This window comes from Diabrotica virgifera, chromosome 8 (assembly GCF_917563875.1).
Source record: "Diabrotica virgifera virgifera chromosome 8, PGI_DIABVI_V3a".
NCBI lineage: Eukaryota > Metazoa > Arthropoda > Insecta > Coleoptera > Chrysomelidae > Diabrotica > Diabrotica virgifera.
The window spans coordinates 127,738,232-127,765,660 of record NC_065450.1 but is presented as its reverse complement, the minus strand read 5'-3'; the positions used below and the strand labels follow the sequence as shown (position 1 = coordinate 127,765,660).

The following is a 27,429-nucleotide window of genomic DNA, read 5'->3' as shown; positions in this document are numbered from 1 at the left end:
AACTTTTAAAACAGTACTTGAACCGTTTAAACATGAGTTGTGGAGTAATTATAAAATATTTCGTACTAATAAAGCTGTTAATTTGTTAAAAACTAAAAAAAATCTTTATTATTTTAATAAAATAGATAGATTTAGACACAACCCCAAAGAAATGTGGAGAACATTAAAAAATTTAGTGAACATTAAATCCAAAGGTTCACCTCAATATGTTCAATTTGAAACAGGTATGTATTCAACATGTCAAGATTAGGGATGGCAACGATGTATCGATAAATTAGATATATCGATATATTTTAAAATTTTCTCGATGTTTTTATATCGATTTTCAACTTTCAATATATCGGAACATATATCGATATTAGAGATTCAATGTATTGCCCACATAGGATATATATTACACATTGTCACAATATAAAATTATAATGAAATCTTAAAATATAAATTAAATCCTTAAATTTTTGGAACGCTCTTTATACTATCATTACTATACAGAAGAAATAATCTGCAATATAGGTACAAACAAGGAGTTTTCGACCAGTCTACATCCTATGGTTTCCGGAATTACAAGTGGTAAAATATGTAGTACCGTTGTAGTACAATAGGACCAACTGTCTATATGAACCGTCATAAAATTCACATTTCAGTGAAATTTTACAACTGTATTGTATTTAATAAAACTCAAGATGTGTTGAATGTTTTCATTTTTTAACATCGAGCATCAAGGGTTTGTCCAGGTACCTATTGAGTTTTATTTCCTCTATTTATTTGGCATTTTGGGAACAGTGTGAATATTGTGTCGTAGCATGTCGTAGTTAATAAGTTAATAAAACGTTAAAGCGGTTAAAGAATAATGGCTCCACCCAAAAGCAATGTTTGGTTGCATTTTAATAAACTTAATAAATAAATCTACTTTATAATGTTATAATGTCTTGAATTGTCAATAGGAATGAATCAGATAAAATTAAATAATTAGAGACGATTCTTTTACCCAGCAACAAAAACAAAATTTGTTTAATTTATTAATGTTTTGTATTTTGATAACGATTTCTTGAGTGGAAATCGAAACGTTAAATAAATTTAATTTTAAACTTAAATTGTGACCTGTTCGCAACTAAAATAGTAAATTGCAGAAGATGCTACAAGAAAATAATCTTCACAAGAGCTATTTTATTTGTTAATCAATTACACAAGAATATATCGATATATTGCATATATCGATATCTTCATTCGATGTATCATACGATACGATAAATCGATATATAATTTGTTTTTGCCATCCCTAGTCAAGATAGCAAAGACATCGCTAACCAGTTCAACAGTTACTTTGTTGTAAGTATCAACAATATTGTTGGAGCTTTGGATTTGAGGGAAACCTGGTGTAATAAAATATGTAATAAAAATGTAGTAACTTATACCTACTGATAAATAAATTTAAATTAGTATCTTTAAACGAATTGTGTATGTATGTTAATAAATTAGACAGTAAATGCTCAGTTCATGATATATTAAACGCTAAAATTCTCAAAGATATTTTTGAAACAATTGGGCATATTATATTAAATTTAATCAATACTTCTTTGTCTACTGGTAAAATTCCGAATCAACTTAAAGTTAGTACAATTGTACCAATTAAAAAATCAATAATACAGTGAAAGCTGAAGAATTCAGACCCATCAATACACTACCACCAATTGAAAAATTGATTGAACTTGTTATATATGATCAAATTATTGAACATGCTAAAACAAATGCTATTTTGATAAGTAATCAATCTGGTTTTAGAAAGCAACACTCTTGTGATTCGGCACTTCAATTGACAATTAGTAAATTTAAAACTGAATTGGATCAAAGCAAATATGTAGTATGTGTATTCTTAGACCTTAAGAGGGCCTTTGAGACCATAGACCGAAATATTTTACTGACAAAATTGTGGCAGTATGGCATTAGGGGTGGAGTTTTTGACTGGCTGAATAATTATCTATCAAATCGCAAGCAGAAGGTTAAATTCAATAATTTTATGTCAGATGAACTTACCATTGTAGTCTGGGCTGATTATCGGAGAATAGGCCATTTTTGGGAAAAGTTATTTACCAGCAATTTTATTGATGGAATCGAATTATAAGATCCTATATATTAATAATATAGGTATGCAAAGTCCTCAGATAGTGTGCTACTTTTTTTATAAACAAAATGGCGCCCGAAAACCGTGTTTTTTTCAATATTGCTCTATAACTCCGAAGATTTTAACTTTACAACAAAAACTGCCAAATAAAAATTCACCGTGATTAAATTCTGCATAGAGACGTGTTTTTCCCGATCTACTCCGATGAAAATTTTCCTCGGAAAATGCGGGTTTTCCCAACAAAATCTTTAATTTTCAAATAAACTTTTAGATAAGTAATTATCTACCAATATTTAAATAATTTGGTGACTTAAAAGCCTTCTTGGTTTAGATTATAGTTCCAGATGCTGATGCAAATTAAACGAATATTTTAGCAACAATTCAATTGTTAATTAATAATTTACGGTCGCAATAATAACCAAAATAATTATGGTACACTGATCAAACTTTGAAATCTTATAAACATAAGATGACTTTTTAACATTTTGTCGACAAAATATAAATTTTTTATTTTTTTGCATAATCTTTAAATGTTTAAAAAAAATAGTTATAAACAAATTAACGTTTCTCAGAAAGATTTTATTATATTGTAATTTTAAAAAATAGCTAAAATGCGCATTTCAAATATCTTGAAAATGAATGCTTTAAAACTTTTTTGCAACCATTTACAAAAAAGTTATGAAATAGCAAAGTAAACATACGATTACTACGGTGTTTATATATATTTTTTAATTCTTTCAAAGCGTAGAAGTGAGTATAATGTACAAGCTAATTATTTACAAAAAAATATCGATTATAAAATGAATGGTTATATTTTAATTAAAGATTATAAATATATTTTTTTGTAATTTACACGCGCGAAAGTAGAATAATACAGCACTGTAGCTGAAATTTTCACTCGGAGCGACGACCGGCCGCGCGAGACGTACACTTTTATAAATAATATATGCTGCGTGTCAGTCGCTTCGAGTGAACATTTTAGCTCCGACTCTGTATCAGGTCTACTTTTGCGCTAAAAATTACAAAAAAAGTATTTTTAATCTTTGATTAAAATATAACCACAGCACTAATTTTTGACATTCTTTATGAGTAATTAGACTGTACCATAGACTCACTTTTAAGCTTTGAAACAATTAAAACAAATTATAAACAACGGAGATTTCGTATATTTACTTTACTGTTTCATAACTTTTTTGCAAATGGCTGGAAAATTTTTTTAAAGCATTCATTTTCAAGACCTATGAAATACGCATTTTAAGTATTTTATAAAATTAGAATATAATAAACAATTTCTGAGAAATGTTAATTTTTTTATAACAATTTTTTTTTAAACATTTAAATATTATGCAAAAAAGTGAAAAATTTATATTTTGTCGACAAAATATTAAATAGGCATCACACCTTTATAATCTTTCTAAGTTTGATTAATGTCTCATGATTATTTTGGTTGTTATTGCGACTGTAAATTTTTAATTAACAATTGAATTGTTGCTAAAATATTCATTTCATTTTGACCGGCTTCTGAATTTATAATTTATACCAAGAAAGCTTTTATTTCACCAAGCTATATAATTATTGGCCCAAAAAATTTATTTGAAAATTCGAGATTTTGTTGGGAAAACCCACATTTTCCGAGGAAAATTTTCGTCGGAGCAAATCGGAAAAAACATGCTTCTATGTAGAATTAAATTGGGGTGAATTTTTATTTGAGTGTTTTTGGTGTAAAGTTAAAATCTTCTGAGTTATAGAGCAATAATTGAAAAAATACGATTTGTCGGCGCCATTTTGTTTATAAAAAAAGTAGCATACTATCTGCGGACTTTGCATACCTATATTAATAATATATAGGATCTTATAATTCGATTCCAGCAATAAAATTGCTGGTAAATAACCTATCTTTGTACTTTACTAATTAGACCAGCGTATTATAACTATTTTTTTTTTCAAAATTTAAAGATTATGCAAAAAAAAGAAAAATTTATATTTTGTCGATACAATATTAAATAAGCATCTCATCTTTATAATCTTTATAAGTTTGATCAATGTATCATGATTATTTTGGTTATTACTGCGATCGTAAATTGTTTATTGACAATTGAATTGTTGCTAAAATATTCGTTTAATTTTTACCGGTTTCTGGAATTACAAGCTATACCAAGAAAGCTTTGATGTCACTAAGTTATTCAATTATTGATTAATAATTACTTACCTAAAACTTTATTTGAAAATCAGAGTTTTTGTTAGGAAAACCCGCATTTTCCGAGGAAAATTTTCATCGGAGCAAATCGTGAAAAACTTATCTCTATGCAGAATTTAATTGCGGTCAATTTGTGTTCGAGTGTTTTTGTTGTAAAGTTAAAATCTTCGGAGTTATAGAGAAATAATTGAAAAAAATACGATTTGTCGGCGCCATTTTGTTTATAAAAAAAGTAGCACACTATCTGTGGACTTTGCATAACTATATTATTAATATATAGGATCTTATAATTCGATTCCAGCAATAAAATTGCTGGTAAATAAGTTTTCCATGAATTTTGCTAATTAGCCCAGAGTATTGATATAGGTGTACCTCAGGACAGTGTCCTAGGGCCATTACTTTTTATTCTCTACTTGAATTAGTGATGTTAGAAGACAATATTCTCAAGAGAATATTCTCGAGAACGAGAATATTCTCGGCAAAAATTTTCTATATTTTCAAAAACCGAAACAAAAATAAAAACTAGATACGGGTCAAATTAATATAATTTAAAAAATATGTAGGTATATTGTTTTTGCCAATCCCATGAACCACTAGCAAGGGTGTTTACAGTGTCAATATTTATTGTTTTGGTGCAATATTAACGTGCAAATATTTAGAATGGTGTTCATTTAAGCAGACAAGAACAAGTTGAGGAAACTGAGTTTGTAGATAGTTTAGCAACTTTAAAATATGGAGATGAGTCGGCTGAAATAATGGCAGATTTGGCACTGTATCAGTCTAAGGACTAATTTTTGGAAAACCATACGTTGTAAAATCAATTGAAAAACTAGACTTAATCATATGGTGAAAAAGTACATGTTTCGGAACAAAATTAACTAAAATAGTAGTTGATATATTAAGCATGCCTTCATCCAGTGTAGCGACTGAAAGAAGTTTCAGTAGTTATGGTTTTTTTATCCACTCCTCTAAAAGAAACCGGCTCACTGCTGAACGGGCTCGTAAGGTAACTTTTATTGCTCACAATTTAAAATTGTTAGATGTAGACCAATCCATGACTGAGCTGGCCACTCGTGAAAAACAAAATCGCACAACTCATCAGTACATTGAAATGCAGATTGTAGATGACTAGGATGAGCTAATGATAGAACTAGATTCTGAATCTGAGGTCTCATCTTTTATCATACCACATCGATTATTTGCTGTTAAGAAGAAAATTTCATTATTTGGATAGAGTTATTCGAAAAGGAACCAAGCGACAAATTCGAGAATATTAAGAAATTACCACCAACCGATTTCTACTGGAATATATTGAAGATTCTAAAAATATCTAAGCCATATCCATATCGTCTCCGAGTTTTCATTCTCGAGAATTTTCCAACACTAACTTGAATGATATAGATCTGTTTGTTGATTGTGAGTTTGTTAATCTTTTTGCTGACGATACGTTAATAGCTTGTAGTGATGTATGCTTAGAAAATGCAGTGGCAAAAATGAATTCAATTCTGGAGGCTGTTTATAATTATTTAACATTAAGTAAGTTAAAATTATATGTATCAAAGACAAAAGCTCTAATTGTAACCAGTAGATATAAGTATAACAAAATCAATATAAATAACATTAATTTATCCATAAATGGTGATGTTGTGTATTTAATTGTGAGTTCTGAGTTGCTTGGCAACGTTGCGTTGGGCTGTCAACGACGACAGATGACAGGTAACCAGAAACCAGAGGAAGCCCTTCTCATCTCTGTATTAGATAATATACTTGATAATAAAGTAATCAAAGTACAATTTAGTATCTGTATCACGGGCTCAAACGTAACATTTTGGCGACGGGATAAAAAAAAAAATAAAGTGAAGTTCCTATTTACGATAGGGTTTATACAGAGAGGTGTTTTATATTAGTTATTGTAGTCAGCAACATGGCGTTGATAGGTAATATTGAAGCTTTTACCGGTGTTCCAGAAGAATTTGAATCCTACATAGAAAGATTAGAACATTTGTTTACTGTTAATAAGGTTGAAGAAAATATGAAGGTTTCAATGTTAATCACACTAGGAGGTACGAGTCTTTTTCAGGTGTTGAAAAACTTAGTGGCCCCAAAGAAACCAACCGAATTTACGTTCCAAGAAGTGAAAGGGAAATTGATTAAACATTTTTCTCCACCTGTGTCCGAAATCTACGAACGTTTTGTTTTCAATCGGTGTGAACAAAAAGCTGATCAATCTATCTCTGATTACAGTGTAGAGCTAAGGAAGTTGGCAAATTCTTGTAATTTTGGACAGTTTCTAGAAGAGGCTCTAAGGGATAGGTTTGTTTGTGGGATTAGAGACGAAGGAACACAAAAGAAGTTGTTGGGTGATGTAGATTTAACATTTCAAAGTGCTTGTCAGTTAGCTTTGGCCTCAGAAGTAGCACAGAAACAAGTTAAGTTATTATCTGAGGGAGGTAATATAAATGTATTAAACAGAGGCAAGCATAGAAATCCAAAGTTTAGATCAACTCTCAGTGCAGATCAAAGTTGTAAAAATTGTGGCAGAAGTCATCATAGAGGTAAATGCCCAGCTGAAAAATGGAGATGTTTTTTTTGTGCAAAGTTTGGTCATGTCAAGAATTTCTGTCCAGATATTCGACCACAACCTGTGAATGTAGTACAAGAGGAGGAATATAACATTGATAGTGACGAGGTAAATAATGACATATTTAATCTTCATACAGTGAGTGATGTGTCAAATTCTGCATATCATGTAACCCTAAAGATAAACAATAAAAATGTAACCTTTGAAGTAGATACTGGTGCATGTAGAACAGTAATGTCTGTATCCAAATTTAAAAATGTACTAAATCTAGCTTTAGCACCTGTAAATTACAAACTTACTGCTGTTTCAGGTCAACCTATTAAAGCTGTAGGTGAATGTACAGTGAATGTACATTATGGGAGTAAAACATGTGAGTTGCCATTGGCAGTTATAGAGTCAGGTAAGGAATTCACGCCACTGCTTGGAAGGAATTGGCTCAATATCTTGTTTCCTGACTGGAAAGCTATATTTTGTATGGATGGGCAAATAGGTCATATAAATGAACGAGATGATCTAATTGAGTCTATTAAAAATAAATATAAATTATTATTTGATGGCAATATGTGTAGTCCAATCAAACATTTTGAAGTAAAATTTAACATAAAAGATAATGTGATTCCTATTTTTAAAAAGGCATACTCAATGCCATATGCTATTAAGCCATTAGTTGAAAGAAAATTGGATCAGATGGTTCAAGTCGGTATTTTAAAACCTGTCAAACATAGTGAATGGGCTTCACCCATTGTAGTTGTAGCTAAGAAAAACACTGAGGATATTAGAATTTGCACTGATTTTCAAGTTACGGTAAATAAAGTTTTAAGTGTAGAGCAATACCCATTACCACTACCTGAGGATATTTTTGCAAGTTTAGCTGGAGGTAAAATATTTTGTTGTATAGATTTATCAGGTGCCTATCAACAGCTTAAAGTAAATGAGGCCTTCCAAAAATATTTAACTATAAATACACATATTGGCTTATTTAGGTTTACTAGGTTAACATATGGTATAGCAAGTGCACCAGCAATTTTTCAATCGGTAATGGATCAGATCTTGGCAGGTATACCAAATGTTCATTGCTATTTAGATGATATCCTTATTTCGGGTACTTCAATAGAACATGTAAGTAGAATACTGGAATGTTATATTATCAGCCTATGATTATAAGGTAGAGTATCGAAAAGGGTCACAAATGTATGAAGCAGATATGTTATCAAGGTTACCACTAAGTGATCCCACGGAGGTTGATGGTTACATAAATTCGTTTAATTTAACAGAGGAACTACCCCTCACCTTTGAGGATGTGGCTAAAGTAACAAAGACAGATACGGTTTTAGTTAAGGTATTAGATTTTGTAAAGACAGGATGGCCTAGTAAAATCACTGATCCAGTTATGAAGCCATATTTTTTAAAACGACATGAGATGTCTGTAGAAGAAAACTGTCTACTTGTGGGTTCAAAAGTAATAGTCCCTACTGTTTTGAGAAACAAAATTCTAGAATTAATTCATGAGAACCACACTGGTATGGTAAGATCCAAAATGCTTGCTAGGTCAATAGTTTGGTGGCCAGGTCTACAACAGGATATTGAGCAAATGATCTCCAGTTGTGAAATATATCAATTATCACAAAACAATAGTGAAAAATCTTTAATGCCCTGGCCTAGAACTGCTAATGTTTTTGAACGTGTTCATATTGATTTCTTTTTTTTTTAATAATGTCTTATCTGTTATTAGTGGACAGTAAATCTAAGTGGATTGATGTACATGTCATGGTAAGAGGTACTAATGTAACAAATACTATAGAAAAATTGAAACTAACATTTTCTATAATGGGCCTACCAGACATCATTGTTAGTGACAATGGCCCACCATTTAATTCTAACTGTTTTTTGAAATTTTGTGAAATAAATGGTATCAAGGTAGTAAAGTCTCCTCCATATCACCCCCAGTCCAATGGTACTGCTGAGAGACACGTACAAACAGTAAAGGTTGCGTTCAAGAAATTTCTTTTAGAAAAGTCAACATTAACAGTAGAACAAAGGTTAGTCAACTTTCTTTTTACCTATAGAAATACTCCCTGTGCAAATACAGGTGTAAGTCCTAATGAGTATATTTTTAAAGTTAAACCAAAAGCAGTCATTGATTTGATTAAACCTAAAAAGGGTAATTATTGCAGTTACAATAAAGCATTAGATTTCAAACAAATTGAATGCTTTTTAGTAGGGGAGAAAGTATTAGTAGGAAGACTAGGTCCTTATATAACAGATAAGTGGCAGGAGGGTAGTATAATAAAACGGGTAAGTCCAGTGACATATTTGGTTCAAGTAAATGATAGAGTTTTGTACAAACATGTAAACAGTATTAGGAAATTTTCAGCTACTACAAACATAGAACAACCAAGTACTTCACTGACTACAAACCATGGGTTAAGACCTGCAGTAGTTCAAGAAAATTGTAATTCCGAAATTGTCGACCCTCTAAGTCACCAAATGACTTCTGTCAAAATTAAGGAAACTAGTCCTGATTCAGAAGGGGGTCTACAGTTTGGAAGTCCTGTTAAAACAACAGATCATTCAATACCTTTAGAAACTATTAATCCAACAGGTATTGAATTGAGACGTAGTAATCGTGTACGTCATCAACCACAGAGGTTGGACTTATAAACTTTTAATTATAGGTAAGGAGGGAAATGTTGTGTATTTAATTGTGAGTTCTGAGTTGCTTGGCAACGTTGCGTTGGGCTGTCAACGACGACAGATGACAGGTAACCAGAAACCAGAGGAAGCCCTTCTCATCTCTGTATTAGATAATATACTTGATAATAAAGTAATCAAAGTACAATTTAGTATCTGTATCACGGGCTCAAACGTAACATTTTGAGAAAATTTCCTAATACTGTTTACATGTTTGTACAAAACTCTATCATTTACTTGAACCAAATATGTCACTGGACTTACCCGTTTTATTATACTACCCTCCTGCCACTTATCTGTTATATAAGGACCTAGTCTTCCTACTAATACGGGCTCAAACGTAACAGGTGAAAAGATGGATTATCCGGGTTGCGGATTATCCGTGCTATGACTTTCTATTACTCAAATTGCATTTTTGAGGTTTTATTAATGTAGCGTCACCGTAAATCACTCGACTTAAACCCTATACGCCGAGAAGGAGAATCATAATGAAAGATTTATTTTTTCTGTTATCTATTTATGGTAGGTGGTAGGTACATACTTATGAATGTGTATACGTACATATGTATTATATATGAGAAATAAATGTTTGGATTATCCGTGCATTTCAATTATCCGTGCCAACGTCCGGTCCCGAAGAGCACGGATAATCGGGGTTCTACTGTATTTGAATTGACAGAATGTGCACAAAATTTTTTATTTATTTTTATTGACTTTTATTGGTTGGTGAACTTGTTAATTTGATTATAATTCGTTATTAATTTTGATTATTTGTTATTAATTTTAAGAATAAATTAAAGGTTTTTCTTGGGATAAATAGTTATGTTGAAATGACAGTGAATGTACACAATTTTCTTGTTTTTTTTTGAATTTTTTTTATTGTGAATCATTGTATTGATTGATTTTCTTTCGTTTATATGAAAAAAAATGTATTTAAGTTAAAAAAAATTTGTACCTATATTAGGTTACCTATTTGGAAATAAAGATATCTATCATATAAAAAAAAAAAAGATTCTCTCATCAAGCGGCCGCCAGCGTCACCAACTGTGTATAAAAATTAATTTTATTTTTCCCCTTAAAACCTAAAATAATATCCTTTTATGATGTAATAAAAGGCGCTGTGGATGTAGTTGATGATATGAAAATCCTATATTTTGTATCACGGGTTAGTTGTAGATTGTAGATGGTCACTTACCATAAATTTTTCAATGTTAAATATTGGCGACATCAATTGGCTCCGTGCGTCTCCCCTCTACTTACAGTCACGTGACACGCTGTCAGATTTTGTAAGGACGTTTTAACATTGAGTCTTATGGGATTATTTTGTTAAACTTGAATATTTTATTTTGTAGTGATAATAACCGAAAAAAATTGTTAGAATTCATTAGTTATTAATTTATACTGTAATTTATAGTGCAACAAAAATATTTTCTTTTGCGTTAATAAAGATTTATTGACATAAACTGCGATAGTGAGGTTATGTATACAAAATCGAACTGATAATTAATATTGGAAAGTGAAGAATTTATATCAGATTAAGTGCGTTTTTATTTTCTGTTTATATTAATACATAATATCACTAGCGTGACACGGCATTTTTTTTAAATGTCTCATTTAAACATACACAAAGCGTCCTTATAAAATTTCAAAAATCCGCCACCATGAGCAGGTCGGTCGATTTTGCTTTGACACTTTGTTAACGCTCGGGGCGAATAGTCACATTTTATATAAAGATAATAATAATAAAACAGAAAAATGTCCTGTCTTTTTAAAGCAAATAGCTTTATCGTTGATGAAACCTCATCTTTTTTGTAAAATTTTGTGAAGAAACGCAAAAGTTGGATATGTGAGAAAAAATCTCGCGCCCAACCACTTGCGTAACAACCTACCTATCTTAGCTACCAATGCCGGGTTAAGAAATCATTGATTCAATGGTTAGAAATAAATATTATAACAGATACTAGGATATTAGGCAGCAGATACTAGGAAATTAAAATATTTCTGTGAGGATTGTGAGCAAGGTTTACTGTTAGTACCAATTTTGAAGTCTATGGTTGAAGATCTAAAGATTGAGGTAGAGAAACTTAAGTGTGCCAATGAAAAATCCTTACACGAAAAGGATAATCAGATTTGTGATCTAAGGAAGACTATTGATGAACTGAAATGCAACTCCAATGCGCCAGGTTTGCCATTTGAGGAAATGTTCATAGAAATAAATGATAGAATTGTAAAATCTAACAATATTATGTTATTCAATGTTCCCGAATTGAATTCTGAGAATATTGAAGATAGGATAAAACAAGACAAAGCCAAAGTCGAGGAAATTATGAAACAAATGGGAAAAGATGAAGAATTGGAGAATTTAGTGAAGGTTGTTCGAGTAGGAAAGAACACAGGTAGTAAGTCTCGTCCACTTAGAGCTATTTTTTCCAATAATGGTGTTGTTAAGGACATTTTAAGGAATAAGAAAAGACTACAGAACTCAACAATCAAAATAAATAGTGATCAAACAAATATGCAAAGGGATATGTTCAGTAAAGCTTGGAAAGAATTAAAAGGCAGACAAAATAAAGGCGAAAAAGACATTGCCATAAAATACAGAAATGGTGTACCAAAAATTGAATCATTCAAGAAAGAAGGAAAAAACTAATCTCATCCCCATTACAAGTTTATTGTCAGAACGTCGGAGGACTTCATACAAAAATTCAAGATCTGATTAGTTCTATTTTATGTTCTGATTATGACATTTTTATATTATTGTTGAAAGTTGGTTACACGAGGATATTTTAGATAGTGAAATTAAAATACCTTCATATAGAACTTTTAGATGTGATCGTGATAATAGTTATAATTCAAGAGGAGGAGGTATTTTGATTGTTGTTAAAGACTACATTAAGGTAACTGTGCTGAAACCCTTGTACAAATCTATTGAACAACTTTTTCTTTTATGCTCATTTGGTAAAGAAAATTTTATAATTGAAGAGATTTTATATATTCCACCAAAATCCGTAGAACAAATATATGAACAACACTGTTTATCAGTCGAAGATATATCCCAAAGGTATAATCATCATAAGACATCTATATTCGGAGACTTCAACCTTCCAGAAGCTTCATGGGATAACAATGAATCAGGTGTCTTGGTGAATTGTCCTCAAGGTTCACATGCATTGTACTTAGCTGAGTTTTATGGGTACTTGAATTTTTTCCAGATGATTAATATTCCAAATGAAAGAAATGTGTTTTTAGACTTAATATTTACAAATGTTTGTGATTTACAAGTAGCAAAAGCTTCAGATCCGATTTTTAAAAATAGTTATCATCACATAAGTTACACTTACAATATTAGTTTGTGTGAACGTCGAGGTAAGTCATTAGAATATACTAAATTTTATCATGATTTTGTAAATGCAGACTATGAAGGTCTCAATAACTATCTTTCAATGATACCTTGGGAAGACCATTTGAATTTGTCAAATGTTGATGATGCTTTAACACAATTTTACAACATACTTAATATGTCACTATCATTGTTTGTACCGGTGAAAAGATTTAGAACTTCTAGTTATCCAAAATGGTTTGATGCCAACTTGCGTTATTTAGTCGTACAGAAAAAAATTGCTCATAAAAATTATTTAGCTTCCTGTAATCAAGAGGATTATGTGATTTTTTCAGAACTTAGGAGATTGTGTAAGGATCTATCAAATCAATGTTATAACACTTATCTGAATCAAGTAAATCATAATTTATGCAGAAATCCTAAGTACTTTTGGCAGTTTGTAAACAGTAAGAGAGCATCAAATGATTTACCAAACAGTATGTACTACGGTAATGCTATAACAAACGGACAACAGATTGCAAACTGTTTCCGTCAATTTTTTTCAACAGTTTATTCGCCACAATCAAATATTAATAACTTGGAAGTAAAGGCAAACAACAATCTTTTTATACCTAATTTTTCAATATCAGTGAAAGATATTTTCAACAACATTTTATCCCTACCCAATAAGTTAAGCAGTGGTCCAGATGGTATTCCCGATTACTTTCTAAAGAACTGTATATATTCACTAACTAATCCTTTATATCTTCTTTTTGAGTCATCATTAAAGACAACAGTTTTCCTAACTTTATGGAAGCACTCTTATATCTGCCCAATTTTTAAATCAGGTAATAAACAAGACATAACAAATTATCGAAGCGTTTGTAAACAATCCTCTATACCAAAACTTTTTGATAGACTATTGCACAATCAATTAAAATTTTATTGTAAAGAGCGTCTAATACACAATCAACATGGCTTTTCTCAGAATAAATCAACAGTAACAAATTTAGTACTCTTTGAACAAAAAATATTAAATGCGTTGGAGAATAAAAGTCAGATGGATACTATTTATACTGACTTCTCCAAGGCATTTGACAGAGTAGATCATAACATCTTATTGGGAAAATTAAATGCTTTTGGCTTCAGTCATCAATCCTTACAATGGTTCAATAGCTTTTTAAGAGATCGCACACAGCAGGTGAGAGTAGGTTGTTTTAATTCAAATATAATTCATGTGACATCAGGAGTACCCCAAGGAGCTCACTGTCCACCTTCGTTATTTAATATATTTGTGAACGATATATCAGAATGTTTTAGAAATTGCGATTTCCTGATGTTTGCAGATGATTTGAAATTATTTAAATCCGTAGATTCAAATGTTGATGTAACATTAATTCAAGAAGATTTTTTAGAGGTAATAAAAAATATGATACTTCTTACACAATTAATGAAAATGAATTGTCTTATGTTAAAACAATAAAATACTTAGGAGTCACATTTGATGAGCAGTTGCATTTTGTGCAACATATAAATAGTGTAACAGTAAATGCATCAAAATCTTTGGCCTTTATCATTCGCAACTGTCTGAGACTATATGTAGGGGCTTTAAGAACGGTATATTATGCTTTGGTTGTATCTAAAGTGGAATATGCATCTATTGTATGGTCTCCACAATACCAAGCTCATTCTACTATGTTGGAGAGATTGCAGAATAAATTTTTGAGATATTGTGCATACAAATTAAACATACGCATTACTAATCATGATTATACCTATATTTTAAAAACACTCAACATGAATTTATTAAAAACTCGACGAGATAACTCTGATTTGGTATTTGTGTTTAAATTAATAAATGGTTTAATTTGTTGTTCTGAACTTCTCCAATCTATTAATTTATATGTTCCCTCCAGAAGTCTCAGACATGTTGATTTGTTTTATATACCTTTTCATCGGACAAACTATGGTCAGAGAACAATAACCACAGAGAAACGACACGCCTTTGATCTTTGGTTGCTTTGGCCGCCAGCAACCAGAGCGACCATCGAAGTAATAGTCAGTGGGCATATCACACAATATAAATTCGTAAATAAAATTAAGCACTTATGTCGACTTTCAATAAATTAATATAGAATATTGCACCGAGAAAAAAGTTGCGTACAGGGCTTTTGTTGACATTATTTATAATAATGGAATTATTTTTAATTTACAAAAGGTTGCAAATATATCGCACAATGCAAAGTAATGATGAAAATCATATTGATTGGAATCATAAATGAAAATACCTTTTTGTTTATCCTGATTTTGGCATTGAAAGACCAATAATAAAATATACCTATTTATTACGGTAGGTGTGGCTTTCACTGATTGTTTTTGGCTTGTGCTGATACAAGATATAATTTGTTCGTCGAGGTATTTCCTAATAAATTATATTTTTTAATATAGGTTATCAAGGAAAAATAACACAGCCATTGTAACGGCTACAGAAATGTCACAAACTCTGAAAATTCCAATTCTCTTTGGGTGACAAATGTTCGTTATCGATAACAAGAAACTTTATGTTGAAATCGAATGTAAATATTGTTCTTGTCTTGGAAACCTATCAAAAGTACAGTTTTCCTTTAAAGTCGAATATCGGAGCAAACGAATAAAAACCCAAGAAGTACTGTAAGAGTATATTTCTATAAATATAAATATGTAACAATCTAAAAAATAATCAAAAAAGTATTATATGAATCGTTACAATTCCACCGATTTGTAACATTACATACACTATACATTCAGTATCATTGTAAATCCAGGATGTCCACCGCTATAAAATGGCGGATTACATATTTTTTCACAACTACTTCAACATGGGTATCAAATGAAAGGGTTTGACTATTAATAAAGAGTTCATTATAGAAAATCCAAAATGGCCGCCAAAAAATGGTGGGTTACATATTATTTAATTTCACAACTACTTCAATATGGGTATCGAATGAAAGGGCTTGACTACTAATAAAGAGTTCATTATAGAAAATCCAAAATGGCCGCCAAAAAATGGTGGGTTAGATATTTAATTTCACAACTACCTCAATATGGATATCAAATGAAGGGGCTTGACTAGTAGAAAAGAGTTCATTATAGAAAATCCAAAATAGCTGCCAACAGAATAGTGGATTACATATTTTCGTTGGCATACTGTTATACCCCCATCTACTGTTTTTTTATTTTTATTGACTTCTAAAAGGCATCTGATCGTAGTAAATATTTATATATTGATCGAGGTTTTAAGAATCATTGGCAAGATTTTCCCAATTATCGCCCCAATTATGTCTCCAACAATTTTTAGTTTGAATAGTATTTTGATTTTGTTTGCGTCGTGTAAATCAGAAATTGTCGTGTATAGAACTCTTTATATATTTTTATTTCGTAAAAATAGGATATCTTGGAATGCGATGACACCCGGACAACATCTTTTTTGACCTGGTTGGCCCTTCGGAGACTTGCGTCTGTTATGAAAAATACATGAACTGACACCAAATTTATTATTTTTATTTTGAAATAGGTATCCTTTGGTTGGCAGAGCGACGTTTAATTTTTTTATGCATTACGTAGGGGTAATGTATACAAGGAAATGAATCACTTTCTTCATGATTTATTATCAATAATATTTAATCAAGTCAAATTAAGACTATTAGATAAATAACTAATATGTAAAAATTACAAAGCAATAACAATTATTTGTTATTATTCTTAGGAAATCTAAATAAACTTATTTCTCTTCCTGTCGCAGAGGAACATCCGTGAACCACACACGAGTAACCAGACATGCTAACTATTATAATTATTATATAAATGCTCAAACTTGTTAAGTCAAGTATTAACCATACACGCCTACGGACTATCGTAAAACAACCAGAGTGGCAGAATTAGCTGGAATTAGCATGTGTTAAGAACACTTAAAGCAACCAGGTTCGCGCATGCGTCTTCAAAAACGGTACACGTTTTGAGTACGGTCGTGTCATTTCTCTGTGGTTATTGTTCTCTGCTATGGTATGCATTTACCCATTGAGCAAACACTAAAAATTATAAACGAGAATAACTTGGAAATGTTTGGTGTCTCCTTGGCTGGTTTTAAGAATCGGATTAAAAGAGCTTGACAGGTACTTTTTGTTTATTTGAACTGATTTGTGTAATAGATGTAATATGTGTAATGGATAACTATTAATATTTCGTTTTTGTTTAATATGTAATTAAGATTTATTTTACTCTAGTTTAGTAGATATTACAGAGATTGATTTTATACTGTACCTATGTATTGTAATGGGGGTAATCCCGTATATAAATAAATAAATAAATAAAAATACTATAAAATAAAAATTTCTTTTAAATTCATATTTAAATTCGTATTGTTAGATTTAATCTAACCGCACAACCGATTAGGTGACAGAAAAGAGCGTGACTGTTCCCGGGTTAAAATAAAATCTGCTACGCAGATGATGCAATACTAATCTCTCAAACTGAAAATGATTTACACAGTATGATGCACCAGTTTAATTTAACCGCCAGAAAATTTTACATGTTAATTTTCCCAAAAAAGACAAAATACATGAATATACTATATAACAGCACATACAAGATGTAAATTAGAGCTTGAGCAGTATCTAGCTAGGAAAGAGTGAATAGATCACACAGAGCCACAGGTTGCCTAAATCAAACAATATCGAGAAATAAAAATATCAGCAAAGAAATGAAAGGCAGAATTTACAAAACAGTGATCATATCAATAGTGACATACGCAGCAGAAACATGACCTGACCCAGAGAGGACAAAAATAATGCTCGAAAGAGCAGAGATGAAAACCATTGGAAATTCGATGGTTAGAAAATATGGGATAGAGCTAGAAGTACAGATATACGACAGAGATGCAAGATGGAGTACATTAATAACTGGGTAAGAAACAGAAAGTAGAATGGAAATGGAATGACCACATAAGGCGAATGACAACAAATATAATAATAAGACGGCTAGAGACAGTTCCCCAATAGGAAGACTATAAAAACGATGGAATGATAACTTACTGGAGGTTTATTGAAAAAACAGGCATGTCTACACAAAACGAAAAAGCATTTTTCACAGTAAGAGGGCGAAATATAATTTACTATAGAACTTTACCTTTTTAATTGACTCCAACTCTTGCTTTTTTTGTAATCTTTTAGATCGTCTTATAATAGGATCTCTTCTTATAATAGGATCTCTTCTTGTAATAGGACAGATTGATCTAGATCGTAAATTTATATAACTATTTACTGTTGGAGTTGTAGGACGATGGTCATTTATATTCCCTTGCCAATATCGTCTTAGCTTTCTTTGTTTTCTTGTAGTAGGGTCGACAGCTGCAGATTGTAAATGAATATAACTATCTACATTTGGAGTTGTAGGGCGGCGGTTATTTACAATCCCTTGACAATTTCCTGATGTAATGGAAAATAAATCCGTCTGCTGTGATTCCAACTTTGTATCTGGATTGGAAAAGATACTGTTTTCTGTAGTGTTTATATGTACTGGTGTAACCGGCAACTGTTGCTCCTTTAAAGTTTCAAGGGAGTCTTCTAATGGATTTAAAAAATAACGATAGGTTTTGTTCACAGAATGATCTGTTAAAGAATCATCCAGGTTTAGACTTAGCCTGGATTCCTCCTCTAGTTCACTACTATGGTATAACTGACTGTATAAACTGGATTCCAATTCCTGTAAATCTATACTTGGAAGAGATTCCTACAAATTAAAAACAAATCATTTTATGGTTCCTCTTACTAGAAATAAATTTTACCATACCATTCTTGAATGCTTCTTATGTGAGCATTTTTGCAAAAACTTGCTGATTATACTTTCTAGCTTATACAATACAAAATATTATGAGTTCCAATCCCAATTTCTTTAAAATGTATTGTGATTTTTGTAATTGAAATTGTGAACACATTTCCATTTAATTTGTAAGAACAAGAAGAACAATGAAATCAACGTCAATTGTCATTAGTGTCAAGTCCAAGTATCACGTGTGCTGTCTGTCCTGTCACATCATTCATAGTCGGTGCAAATTAATGGTTTTGAGGGTATTAATACGTATATTAGAAATGAGTGAAATTAACTAAACTAGAGGTATGTCAGGGCCGTAACTACGATGTTGGGGGCCCCGGGGCAAACGTAATCTGGGGGCCCCCTACCCCCAGCGCAAGGGGGTCCGGAAAAATGTTTGAATTTAACCCCTTGAAAACGCATTTTCCCTCCTGTGTTAACACCACACTCTCTTCTTTCTTTTTTTTTTTTCAGCATGTCCTGCAATAATTACAAAATTAGCAGCACTAATGAATACATCTTCATCTGTATCTGACATTGTGGACGGATCATCAACGAATGCATTCGTTCGCTACAATGTAAATGGTCTTACTTTGTAGCGAACGAATAACCAAGCGAACTACTAGTCTGGGCTGATTATCGGAGAATAGGCCATTTTTGGGAAAAGTTATTTACCAGCAATTTTATTGCTGGAATCAAATCTTATGATTGTATATAGTAATAATATAGGTATGCAAAGTCCGCAGATAGTGTGCTACTTTTTTTATAAACAAAATGGCGCCCGAAAATCGTGTTTTTTTCAATTATTGCTCTATAACTCCGAAGATTTTAACTTTACAACAAAAACACCCAAATAAAAATTCACCGTGATTAAATTCTGCATAGAGACTTGTTTTTCCCGATCTGCTCCGACGAAAATTTTCATCGGAAAATGCGGGTTTTCCCAACAAAATCTTTAACTTTCAAATAAAGTTTTAGATAAGTAATTATTTACCAATAATTAAATAATTTGGTGACTTAAAAGCCTTCTTGGTTAGATTATAGTTCCAGAAGCTGGTGAAAATTAAACGAATATTTTAGCAACAATTTAATTGTTAATTAATAATTTACAGTCGCAATAATAACCAAAATAATTATGATACACTGATCAAACTTTGAAATCTTATCAAGATGAGATGCCTATTTAACATTTTGTCGACAAAATATAAATTTTTTATTTTTTTGCATAATCTTTAAATGTTAAAAAAAATAGTTATAAACAAATTAACGTTTCTCAGAAAGTTTTTATTATATTATAATTTTAAGAAATAGCTAAAATGCGCATTTCAAATATCTTGAAAATTAATGCCTTAAAACTTTTTTGCAACCATTTGCAAAAAAGTTATGAAACAGCAAAGTAAACATACGATTACTACGGTATTTATAATTTTTTTTTAATTCTTTCAAAGCGTAGAAGTGAGTTTAAAGTACAAGCTAATTATTTATAAAAAAATATCGATTATCAGTTTAATGGTTATATTTTAATTAAAGATTATAAATATATTTTTTTGTAATTTGCACGCGCGAAAGTAGAATAATACAGTACCGTAGCTACCCGCCCACATACACAACTCGCGCGAGTTTAAGCGTGTCAGTCGCTTCGAGTGAACATTTTATCTCCGGCTCTGTATCAAGCCTACTTTCGCGCTAAAAATTACAAAAAAAAGTATTTTTAATCTTTGATTAAAATATAACCATTGCACTAATTTTTGACATTCTTTGTGAGTAATTAGATTGTACCATAGACTCACTTTTAAGCTTTAAAACAATTAAAACAAATTATAAACAACGGAGAATTCGTATATTTACTTTGCTGTTTCATAACCTTTTTGCAAATGGTTGGAAATTTTTTTTAAAGCATTCATTTTCAAGACCTATGAAATACGCATTTTAAGTATTTTTTAAAATTAGAATATAATAAACAATTTTTGAGAAATGTTAATTTGTTTATAACAATTTTTTTTAAACATTTAAAGATTAGGCAAAAAAATAAAAAATTTATATTTTGTCGACAAAATATTAAATAGGCATCACACCTTTATATTCTTTCTAAGCTTGATCAAAGTCTCATGATTATTTTGGTTGTTATTGCGACTGTAAATTGTTAATTTACAATTGAATTGTTGCTAAAATATTCATTTCATTTTCACCGGCTTCTGAATTTATAATCTATAACAAGAAAGTTTTTATTTCACCAAGCTACATAATTATTGATAAATAATTACTGGCCCAAAAAATTTATTTGAAAATTCGATATTTTGTTGGGAAAACCCACATTTTCCGAGGAAAATTTTCGTCGGAGCAAATCGGGAAAAACATGTCTCTATGCAGAATTAAATTGGGGTGAATTTTTATTTGAGTGTTTTTTGTGTAAAGTTAAAATCTTCGGAGTTATAGAGCAATAATTGAAAAAAATACGATTTTTCGGCGCCATTTTGTTTATAAAAAAAGTAGCACACTATATGCGGACTTTGCATATCTATATTAATAATATATAGGATCTTATAATTCGATTCCAGCAATAAAATTGCTGGTAAATAACCTTTCTTTGTACTTTACTAATTAGACCAGCGTATTATAACTATTTTTTTTTTCAAAATTTAAAGATTATGCAAAAAAAAAGAAAAATTTATATTTTGTCGATAAAATATTAAATAAGCATCTCATCTTTATAATCTTTATAAGTTTGATCAATGTATCATGATTATTTTGGTTATTATTGCGATCGTAATTTGTTAATTAACAATTGAATTGTTGCTAAAATATTCGTTTAATTTTCACCGGCTTCTGGAATTACAATCTATACCAAGAAAGCTTTGATGTCACTAAGTTATTTAATTATTGATTAATAATTACTTACCTAAAACTTTATTTGAAAATTAGAGTTTTTGTTAGGAAAACCCGCATTTTCCGAGGAAAATTTTCGTCGGAGCAAATCGTGAAAAATTTATCTCTATGCAGAATTTAATTGCGGTGAATTTTTATTAAGGTGTTTTTGTTGTAAAGTTAAAATCTTCGGAGTTATAGAGCAATAATTGAAAAAAATACGATTTGTCGGCGCCATTTTGTTTATAAAAAAAGTAGCACACTATCTGCGGACTTTGCATACCTATATTATTAATATATAGGATCTTATAATTCGATTCCAGCAATAAAATTGCTGGTAAATAACTTTTCCATGAATTTTGCTAATTAGCCCAGAGTATACCAAGCAAACGTAAATGCACTTTAAGGTGCCTTAAGCAACTGCAGTGTGAGCCAAACACACTAAGTGAAGCTGGTCAGTGTACTGGTGGGACTGATCCTAATGTGCTCATTCTATCTTACCCTTACCCTACTTTTCAAAATGTGGTACTACGTGGTTCCTTTCACATACCAAGATGTGGTCTGGGAAAATTGCTTAAGACAAAGTAGCTGGGCTGGGACCTGGGGCCCCTATTTCGGTTGTATTTTAATTTTTATTTCGCCAAAATAACTATATAATTTCCTCAGCAACAATTTAAATCTTTACGGAAGGTCTCGGGGGCCCCAGCTTAGGCGGGGTCCCCTCTTCCAATGGCATTTTAAGTTTTATTACGCCGAAATAACTAATTTCCTAACTAATAATTTAAATTTTAATGTTGCGGTCTCGTGGGTCCCTACCTAGCTCAGGCCTCAGGGAGCCTGTTCTGTTCAAATTGCATTTTAGTCGAAAAGACTAATTTCCCCAGTGAAAAATTAAGACTTTATGTTGCTGTCTTTTTAAAATTGTATCATTTGAAAATATTTCGTTGATATCGGCTTTTAAATTACATATTTTTATTTTCCTCGTTAAAATCTATGCAAGGCCAACCAAAAGGGGGCCTCTGCGGTGCCCCCTTGGCCGGGGGCCCCGAAGCACTGCCCCGGTTGCCCCAATGGTAGTTATGACCCTGAGGTATGTATGTAGGTACCTTCATATATAAAAATATACTCATAAGATAATTCTTGGAACTTCCTGAATAATTCCTGAAATATCAATGATTACAAAGTTAATAAAATATCAAAAATGGCTTTTAACAAAGTTAGTTTTAATCTCAAATTAAACACTTAATTTGCAATCTCACATTAACCCTAACTTCATAATTTCTTTATAATTGTAATAAATATCTATAATATACTTTAATTACGAGGTTATTTACCTTCCTGTAGAATTGAATCAATTGTGTATTATACATACAGTGCTCTTCAGATAAAACTATCCACCTTAAATAATTTTTGAACCACTGATTTTTAGGAAAAGCGCAACAAACATGTCAAATAATAATTGAAGGGGGAGACATTTTGCAATATTTAAGCTTGCTGGGAAAGGCTATTTGTGCTTTCACTCCCTGTACCAAACCTTAATTTTTTTAAATTACTACCACCTTTTTTATTTGATATTTGGATTTTCCTCGTTGTACTGATTTCAAAAATGTATAACACATTATGATGCTTATAGTGATTAGTTTATGAGAAAAATAAATATAAAAGCAATACACGAGATAATGACAATAAAGAAGAACTATTAGTTAAAATAGCGACATGGAATATAAGAGGATCATTCCAGGAAGGAAAACTGAAGCATCTAGTAAACGAAGCCAAAAAATATAAATTTGATCTGGTGGCTCTACAAGAGACTAATCAACTGGGACAGAGCAGTCAGGAAATAGATGGCTATATATTCTTTAACAGTGGAGGCAACAACAGAATATTGGGCACAGGATTTCTGATAAGTAAGAAATTGAAAGAAACTGTTGTAGATTTTAAAGCAGTATCGGATAGATAGACTATGCACCCTCAGGCTAAAAGGTAAATTCCAAAAGATATCATTTGTAAATATATACATTCACCCTCAGAAGAAAAAGAAATAGAAATAAAAGAGCAATTTTATAGTACACTAGACCAAGTATATGAGGCTATTCCTAAGTACGATATGAAGATTGTCCTACAGGAGACGCTAATGCTAAAATAGGCAGGGAGGAATTATTGTTCCCCACAATAGGAAAACACAGCTTAAATACAGAGACAAACGAAAATGGCTACTTCCTAGTGGATTTTGCTAAAGAAAAGGGACTAATAATAAAGAGCACATTATCATCATCATCCAGCCTCAAAAGTCCACTGCTGAACATAGGCCTCCTCCCCTCGTTTCCAACCCCATCTATCCTGCGCCGCCCTCATCCAGTTTTTATTTACCTTTCTTAAGTCGTCAGTCCATCTTGTAGGCGGTCGACCGACGCTTCTCTTGTCTTCTCTTGGCCTCCATTCCAATAACCTCTTCGTCCATCGCCCATCTGTCATTCTGGCTACGTGTCCTGCCCATCTCCACTTCAACCTGGCTATCCTCTCGATGACGTCAGTCACCTTTGTTCTTCTCCTGATTTCTTCGTTTCTGATTTTGTCTCGCAGAGTTATTCCTAACATTGACCGCTCCATTCTTCTCTGCGTGACTCTTAGTTTGGTAGCCGAGGCTTTAGTTAAGGTAAGTGTTTGTGATCCGTACGTCAAGACTGGGAGGACGCACTGATCGAATACCTTTCTCTTTAGACATGTGGGTAACTCACTTTTAAAAGTTTCTCTCAGTTTTCCAAATGCTGCCCACCCAAGACCGATTCTTCTCTTCAGCTCATGAGTCTGGATAACCAGACTCATGAAAGAGCACATTATACTTCCAACGAAAAGACATTCACAAAGGTACATGGAGATCACCAGATGGGAATACAGTCAACCAAATTGACCATGTTTTAGTTGAGAAAGATGAAGAAAATTGCGTAAAAAGGTGAGGACATACCTACAGAGGACCTGATATGGAATCAGACCACTATCTGGTAGGATATGGAAGGATAATGTGGATAAGACAATTGGTACCGATCCGCCGGAACAAAAGAATACAAACATATAATAAAAACAAGCCAATGAGATTATGTACAGAAAATGAACGAATACTATATGAAGAAATTATCAATGAAAAACTAGAACACACAGTAGAAGACGGAAGTGTAGAATGCATGTGGCGGTCAACAAGGCAGCGGACAGTGTCAATACAAGGACTAATGTTAAGCCAAAGAAAAATAAAAAAACATGGTTCGACAAAGAATGTGAAGAAGAACTAGAAAAGCGAGGCAAACAGCGATTAAAGATGTTAACACATAGTACAGAAGACGCGAAAAGAAATTTTATGGAACAGAGAAATATAACTAAAAGAATACTTGAGAGAAAAAGAGAAAGCACTATGAACTAAAGTTGAGAAATATAGAAGAAAACTATAAAAATAAAGAAATTAGGAACCTGTACCAAGGTATAAAAAATGAGAAGCGAAGTTCTTCTTCTTAAAGTCCGTCTCCTATCGGAGGTTGGAAATCATCACAGCTATTCTTATTTTACTGGCGGCCGCTCTAAATAGGTTGATGGAACTGCAGCCGAACCATTCCCTCAGATTTCTTAACCAAGATATTCTGCGCCTACCGATACTTCTCTTACCCCTGATTTTACCCTGGATGATCAGTCTCAGCAGCGAGTATTTGTCACCTCTCATAACATGGCCAAAGTATTCAAGCTTTCTTCTTTTAACAATAAGTACAACTTCACATCCTTTTCCGATCCGACGTAAAATTTCGGCATTCGTCACGTGGTCCACCCAAGATACACGGAGCATTCTACGGTAACACCACATCTCAAAAGCTTAGAAGCTTAGAAGCGAGGTTACCAGTCGAAAACTATGAATTATAAAAATAGAAATGGAGAATTAATTATGGGCGAAATGGAAGTATTACAGCTCTGGAAAGAATATTTTGACGATCTTTTGAATGGGTCACTCGAGACAGATGAGGATAACAATGAAATAATAGAGCCACCAGCTAATGCACAAAATCAACAACAGAAAGAACAATCACCCACCATAAGCGAGATTCAGGATATTATCGGAAATTTAAAGATAAACAAGAGCCCAGGAAGTGCTCACATAACTGCGGAAATGATTAAATATGGAGGGTACCAGCTCGTAGAGAAAATACAGAAACTACTTGAAAAGGCATGGAAAGCAGAAGTGATACCTGCTGAATGGACAGATGCAATATTATGCCCTATACACAAAAAAGGAAGTAAGGCAGAATGTCAGAACTATCGAGGCATAGCGCTGCCTAACATAGCGTATAAAATACTAGCCATACATATTAAAAATAGATTAACAGCAAAGACTGAGAATAGCATCCGAGAATATCAGTGTGGGTTCAGGAAAGGTAGAAGCAACATAGATCAAATTTTCACGCTGAGAGAAATACAAGCCGAAAGCCATGAATACAATAAACCCACGATGGTTCTTTTCATTGATTTTAAGCAGGCTTTCGATCGAGTCAGAAGAAAAGAACTATTCACAGCATTGCAAGATATGGGTGTTTGTCCAAAGCTTGTTACGATGATAAAATTAACTCTACAAAGAACAGCCAATAAAGTTAAGATAGGCGATAGTTTAAAAGAAAGCTTTGATGTCAAAGAAGGAGTACGGCAAGGTCATCCATGATCATCTTTAATGTTTAGCATAATATTGGAAAAAGTTATACAGGAAACAAATATTAACAGAACAGGTCTTATATATCATAAGAAGCACCAGTGCTTAGCATTTGCCGACGACCTGGTAATATTGGCTAGGAGCAAAGCGGAACTGATGGAAACAGCCAAGGAGCTTGAGGAGAAAGCGGCGACCAAAGGATTACGTATAAACGAAGAAAAAATAAAATATATGGAATGGTCAAACGAACAATGTACTAAGGGTCAATACATAACGATAAAAACAACAAAAGGATCCAATATAAATTCGAAAAAGTGGAAAGGTTTGAATACTTAGGAAGTATTTTCACGAGGGACTCTAATACCCAAGAAGAAATACGTAGAAGAATTATGTCAGGTAACCGTGCCGTATATGCTCTCAGCAGGCTGTTGAGAAGCAAAAATATATCCCGAGAAGCAAAGTTAAGAACCTACAAAACCATAATAAGGCCAATGGTAACTTATGCATATGAGACATAGACTATATAAAAAAAACAGCAAGAAATGCTATTAGTCTGGGAGCGAAAAGTGCTGCGCAAAATCTTTGGTGGGAAGGACGTAAACGGTCAATGGATGCGAAGAACAAACAAGGAGCTATCAGAGCTTTATCAAGAACCTAATATACTAGCAGTAACAAAGCTCAAAGAATAAGATGGCTGGGTCACATCCAGAGAATGAGTTCAGCGAGAGTCCCAAAAATGATAAAATTTAGTGCGTTGGCAGGAAGGAGGAGAAGGGGAAGACCGAAGACAAGATGGAGCAATGAGGTCAAAGAAGACATGACAAGACTTAACATAACCAACTGGAAAAGGAAAGCTAAAGATAAGCGAGAATGGAAGAGAATAGTACACCAAGCCATGGGCCTGCTAGGCCTGTAGTGCTCATATATTATTATTATTATTATTATTAAATATAAAAACAAGAAAACTGGATTAAGAAAAAATTATTTTTTTAACAATTTAATTACAAGCATTTAGAATAAACATTTCAATACCAATAGACTAAGAGCCGCTATAGGTGAAAATTCTTAATCATTTTAGGCACGACGGGACCCTATAACTTAAATAGTAGAATCTAAAAGAAAACGT

The 27,429-nt window shown here is 32.1% G+C and overlaps 2 protein-coding genes across 2 annotated transcripts in view; one reads left to right on the top strand and one right to left on the bottom strand.

Moving 5' to 3' along the window:
- Positions 1-18,929, bottom strand: part of LOC126890006 (uncharacterized) — an 89,919-nt gene extending 70,990 nt beyond the window's left edge. Inside the window, exons 1-2 of the mRNA XM_050658807.1 lie at positions 18,737-18,929; positions 18,074-18,676 (exon numbers count right to left, since the gene is read on the bottom strand). Coding sequence (XP_050514764.1) covers positions 18,074-18,676; positions 18,737-18,739 — 606 coding nt within the window. The 5' untranslated portion in view covers positions 18,740-18,929. The remainder of the gene's footprint in view (positions 1-18,073; positions 18,677-18,736) is intronic.
- LOC126890008 (uncharacterized) lies at positions 6,097-7,378 on the top strand. Its single transcript, XM_050658808.1, has 2 exons — positions 6,097-7,008; positions 7,211-7,378. The coding sequence occupies exons 1-2, from the start codon at positions 6,244-6,246 to the stop codon at positions 7,229-7,231; spliced, it is 786 nt and encodes a 261-aa protein (XP_050514765.1). The 5' UTR covers positions 6,097-6,243; the 3' UTR covers positions 7,232-7,378.
- Positions 18,930-27,429: the final 8,500 nt, after the last annotated feature.